Below are 6,000 nucleotides of genomic sequence, written 5' to 3'. Positions count from 1 at the left end.
CCGAGACCGCTGCTCCTGCAGCCACCATGGTGGCCAAGGATTATCCCTTCTACCTGTCCGCCAAGAGGGCGAATTTCGCCTTGGAAGCGCAGACGGTGACCAGCCCAGCTAAAGAGACCGAGGTAGTGATGACACGGTTGCAACTTTATTTTTTCTTTATGGTGGGACCTGTATTGCGTTGGGGAAAAGTAACGTGCTTTGAGAACAGTCTGCAGTGTATAGATACCTGTTTTGTTCTGGCATCCTTTACTGCCTTCTCTAAGTATTCACCTTTCTTTTGGAATAAAGCAAGAAACAGAATCTAGATTTTTGTCTTTAGGAAAACTAATCTTTAAAATAGCTGACTGAGAAGTAGCTGTTTTACATAAGCAGCTTGAAGTGATTTAGTTGTATTTTATCCCAGCACTAAATATTACTTACAAATTGTTAAACTTACATAGGAACTGGAAGAGAATCAGTAAAATGGTGTCTTAAAGCATTAACTGTTTTTTCCTCGTCACAATAAACAAAAAATTAATCCAATGTACAGTTAACTGAAAGTCCTGCCCTATCAGCAGGTTGACCGCTCTATTTCTTAAAAAGCATGGAAGCCTTTCAAGCGACAATAGAAATCTTATTCATTAACTCAAATTCAACATTGTTTATGAAGAACTTAAATATTAGATACTTTAGGTTAATGTTGGTTTGTGTTTGGGGAAAAAACAGTGACATTAAGGATTCTGAGTGCTCTGGAGGAAGGAAGAACATTTCTCTCTGAAGGTTTTTATTACTTAAATATATAGTTTCTTTATTAATCTTGTTTGCTGAGTAACTTGAAGACAAAATATTAAGCTGGGTTCATTTAATACATTTCCATCAAAGATTAATTACCTCCCCACTTGAATAGATCTAAAGTAAAATTAATATAAGCCCAGTGATCTTATTTAATTATGATGCTTAAGCTAACAACTAAGATGATGCTGCACTCTTGCTTTTCAATGTACTTTTACACAGAGAGACTTAATGATTGAGCTTAAGGGAAATGGAATTCTTTTCAACTGTGTGTTTTTGAAAAGTAACACCCTGACTGTGTGTGTGTGTGTGTATGCATCTGTGGAAAACACAAGCTGTTACGTACTAAATGTTTCTCTTAAGGGTACTCACTATATTAATGATAATATTAAGGAAACATGGTTTTAGCCTTTACTGCATGAAGGGATTTTTTGTGAATGAATTGAATTGTCAAATCTGAAGGTTGGAGTGTTGCTCTGTTACAGTTAGGAAGGGCAGCTTGATTATAGTCAAATTCCAAAGAAAAAGACTCAATAAAAGCTGAGAGCATGAGGAAGTATCAAATGACAGATGTGATCAATCAAAATTACAACGTGTAAACAGCTTGTGTTTTATATGAATAAGAAAATGCACCCTTATGTTTTCGAGCTGTTCTCTGAGAGTAGGATGGGATTCCAGCATTCTGAAAAAGAAACTTTTAAACGTCCTGTTTGTCTTAGGAGGGTAAGACCACCCGCCACTCCAAAAAATTGATTAAGAAAGCAGAAATAAAAGCTACTCTTTGGCAAAGGCATTATAAGGAATGTTGTATGCAGCCTGTTTCTTTGAAGTCTGTCAGTGTATGGGGGGAAAAATCCTTAAACTCTAACATTAAGCTGTTCTTTCAGCTTTTATATTTACAAGGTGAATTAAAGCTGTTGGGCGCCTTCTACCACAGCTGCGTGTCACTGCAGCAGAGCACTCCTGTGTCCGGGCTGGGCGTTTCTGCCTTTGGAAACGCGAGTTTCGTTCTAGTTATTAACATGCGAAGTTGGTTGATTACTTAATAACTCAAAATTTGCATAAGTGTTAGTATGTTTGGATTAGAACAGATTTTCTGCTATGTAGATGTTTTGAGGAATAAGTCAGTGGCAGAAAAGAGAACTGAGGTTTTCCACTTTCAGCTCTTTCTTTAAGCTACTCCAGCTCCCTTGGCATAAACTCTGTAGAAAAGTTGCACAGTCACAAAACAATGACAAATGAAATTCCCAAAATATATGTAAACATTAGAATCTGGATTCTGATAAAAAGCTATTGTTCTAGTCCAAGTACAGTTAGTCATAGCTCTTTTTAAGTGCAGTTTAAGGGCAACAAAACACTGCAGTACCCGTGTTAATATGGCAAACACTATATGGTCTTTACATGCATCATTGCATGCCCCACACAAAATCCTGTAGTGCAGTTGTAGGTGTGAACAGTACAGAGGTGTTGGGCTCTTCCCAAGTTCTTCATAATTCAGAAATAGAAACAATTAGTAAAACTTGAAATTACTGTAAGTTATAAGGAGCCCCACGCCTTTCTCGATGAGAAACACCATTTTCCGTGTGTCACTGGTTAAAGCAACTCCCTTATCACCCCTTCTGAAGCAAACACCCAGACTGGGTAGGCAGCAGGTGAGAAAGAGCATTCACAGCCACAGATTGAAGTGTGAATGTGAAGTCATGGGAAGGAAGTCCCGAATGCCTCAGAGTAAGGATGTCCTGTTCTGCCATACAGGATCTAGCACAGTACCTGGATTTAGGCTCCGAAAACTACAACGGGGGCATAGAATTCCTTTGCATCTCCAGTATGTAGTATGTTTGCTTACAGCTCTTACAGTGCAGAATCTTAGACCTCGGGGTCAGGTCTGTCAGGCTGTTTGCAGCCTGTCTTTCATTGTCTCCTGCCATCCTCCCAGCACTGGTGTGCAGGAGCTCTGGGCTGCCTGGTGCTCAGGACGGTGTTTATTTGGAATGGGGAGTGCAGGAAGGGGAATGTGAAGGGGAACCCACCGGCCTCTAGGCCATGGCACATCATTAACAGGAGAACCAGGCATGGAGCCAGAGGGAGAAGGGCCAAAAGATCATGAGATAAACTCCAAGTCATGCATTTTCTTTGATCTTCCCAAATGTATGTATTTCATTTTAATGAAATATTAGCAAGTTGCAGTTTTGACATTTTTCAGGTAAGTTCATGTGCAGTGTAGCTGGAAATGTGTCAAACCCCCACACTTGGAATTGCTGATCTGTTCTGCTTAGTGGCAGTGTCAAACAAACAGCTTGTCTTTATTTTTCCATTCAGTAAATTACTGTATGATGTCTGCTGGTTAATTGGCAGTCCAGGTTAATATCCAGTTTGTTCCAGAATGGAAAAGGTCTTTCTTAGGTTGTCTGTACAAGCAGCTTCTAATGAGAGGAAATGCAGAGTTTAATCAACTCTACATTAGTTGTCTGGATTTTTCAGGGCTTCTGTTGCTTGCGTTAATTCACCTCAGTGTGAGGTTTTTCTGTTAATTTGCCTTCATTTCCTAACTGCTGATAGATGTATTGATTTCTGGATGTTGCAGACAAATGAATGATCAGTCAAGATTGCTGGATGCAACTTGTCCTTGTGCTGCTGACACTTGACTGGGTCTGTCTTGCCTATGGCAAATGAAATCCAAGGTCCTAAGGGTGGTGACCAACGAGGGCAGCCTGTGTGCAACCGGGAGCCAATCTTTGATTAATATGTGGTGGGATAACATTCTGCAAACTTCACTGTTGTCTTTGACCAGGAATACTTCACCACTTCCCTAAATGGCTCTTCATTGTACCCCAGCAGTCATTTCAGGTTCTCTTCTTTGTGATTAAAACAAAATATCTCTGGATTTTCCTTTGTTTGCTTGTTGGTTTTGAGGAGGCTGACAGAGGAGGAATAACAAACCTCCTTCTGCTACCATTAGGGAGTGCAGGTGGTGCATGGGATCTTATGGAGTTCAAGGAAAATTGTATCACCAATACGCACAGTTTATTGGATGATCAAGTTGTCTTTTTGTCAATTTATTAAAATTGCTTAATAAAAATTCTTCTTGAGATGCTGGCACTTTTAGTAGTGGGATGCCTCTCCCAGGTTTTAGTGTGGACTTGTGTGGATGATTTATTTACCTTTGTACAACACTGAACTATATGTACAACTGGTTTAGGGCCACCTACTTTGTTTTGCTTGACCATATGGCTCGGTTCTGGAAGAGGCAATGTTCTACAATTTTGCAGTCAGAATATATCTAAGATACTATGAAGCAAAGGCAAATTCTCTGCTGTTTCAATATAAAACCCTAGTATTTTAGTGCCAAAATCAATTGAGAATGTTGTTCTAGTTTTAGACTTGCTTTGCTCTGAAGGTACAAAAGCTTGAGATGCCTGGCTTAATTTATTTTTAGGTTTAAGTGTTTGCTGTGTTAAAGACTGTTGTAACATAGGTTGTTTTTTCTATTTTAACCTTTTTTGTTTTGGTTTGGTTTTTATCTTGCTGAAGGTTAAATACTGATAACATCCTGTGGAACAGAGCTTGAATGTGTTGTTTTTTTTTTTTTATTAAACTCCAAGTTTTGGGGGCATTTATTAGAGCTGTTTAATCTGAAGCCAATTTAACTAGTAGCAGACTAACAAAAATAATATTGTTGGGCTTCCTGCCATGACAAATGTTGACTTACCCTTATAAAGTTGACTAAAAACTAATAACCTTTAAAGTATGGAAACCTTTAAGGCATATGGAAATATAGCCAGTTACATGAAGTCTGAAACAGAGTGGTTCTGTTTGAGTTTACTGGCACTGTTTTTGAATTAGGTTTGAAACAAAGCTTACTGTGCTGTTTCAATTTATAGTGTCTTCTATTTATTACACTGTTAACACTCTGGAGACTAATTTAAGTTAAAACATTTTTCCCTAATGAATGCTCCCATAGCACAGAATGAATGCTTTGGATATCTGTTTGTCCCGATTCACATAAAAAGGAAAAAAGGTAACCAGGCTGTTTTTTATAAAATGTTAAGCAAGTTAGCTACCCCAAATCCAGAATTGCTGCTGTAAATGTCTCAGAACTTGCTGAACTCCAGTAAGTTGGAATTGTAACAGGCACTGACAATTTCAGCCCCTTTGTGTGTGGGTTGGGAGGTCAGTTGGCCTTTGAAGGTTAAATAGGATAAATTCTAATATTCTAAAATGCTAAGTTTCTGTACCATTTTTCACACAGCACTTACCTTCTGGGCTGTCTTAAAAATCTCTGCAAATTCCTTTTGTTGAGTTTGGTTTTAAATACAATCAGAAAAATCAACACAATATCCTGGTCACAGTAGTGCAGCAGACACAAGGATAATGGCCCCTCAGGGACACATTTTCCCTTGTTTGTCGGATTCAGCACCAGTTCTCTGACATGGAGACTGTTGTTGAAGTTGCTGATAAGAGATGAGAGAGTCAGGTGGAAAAACAATCATAGCATCAGTGAACATACATTTGCTCTTCACTGGCAGGAAATCAGTGGCTAAGCCCTCCAGGGGCACGGAAGAATTTGGAAGTGAGGTACTGGAGCAAGGGAAAACCTTTTATATGGCACCTAGACTACTATTCAGCATGTGTTATCCAGGTCATTGGTTCTGATGTTCTTAGGGCAATATGAAGGGAATCTGGCCTCATTCTTTTTGTTTCCTTTCTTTCTGTTTGTTAGGAAATGAAAATCAGTCTTTTGCTAGAGTAATTTATCCATCAAAGTGTAATAATTAAGCTGTGGGTGGTCTTGAATGACAATGTATCAAAAACTGATTGATACAGTTAAATGGGTTTAACTTACTCTGCTTTGAACTTTGGGAAAATTCCATTCTTTTCCTATACTAGTAAAGGAGGTTTTTTTTTTTTTATTTTGCTGATGAAGAGCACCAAAGTATTACCTTCTTCCCCTAAATAGCCTTCTAGAAGCTTTCTTATCTGTGTAATGAGTTCTTGGATACAATATAACCAGTTATTAGGCGCCAGTTTCACTACTGAAAGAGGCAAAAATAGCATGAACTTAGCTGTCAGTGCATTGCAGCTAATGTAGGTGCCTAATTCTTCACAGGATCTTCTGCTTTAACACACTTCCATGGCTGTTTGAATGCTCAGCTTGCCCTGGGAGCAGGTGCTGTGTGCTAAGATTCAGGCTTTTAAATGGTAATCTGTGTGCATCAGACCCAAAATAAT

The 6,000-nt window shown here is 38.8% G+C and overlaps 1 protein-coding gene across 3 annotated transcripts in view; it reads left to right on the top strand.

Moving 5' to 3' along the window:
* ARHGEF3 (Rho guanine nucleotide exchange factor 3) overlaps nt 1-6,000 on the top strand; it is a 109,663-nt gene that overhangs the window by 84,097 nt on the left and 19,566 nt on the right. The window contains exon 1 of one of the 3 annotated variants that reach the window (XM_017732454.1): nt 7-122. The exons of the other annotated variants lie outside the window; for them this stretch is intronic. Coding sequence (XP_017587943.1) covers nt 27-122 — 96 coding nt within the window. The 5' untranslated portion in view covers nt 7-26. Of the gene's footprint in view, nt 1-6; nt 123-6,000 lie in introns of those variants that run through there. 3 annotated transcript variants of the gene reach the window in all.

This window comes from Corvus brachyrhynchos, unplaced genomic scaffold, assembly GCF_000691975.1.
Source record: "Corvus brachyrhynchos isolate BGI_N302 unplaced genomic scaffold, ASM69197v1 scaffold4, whole genome shotgun sequence".
Lineage (NCBI taxonomy): Eukaryota > Metazoa > Chordata > Aves > Passeriformes > Corvidae > Corvus > Corvus brachyrhynchos.
This window is presented reverse-complemented; position numbering and strand designations above follow the sequence as displayed.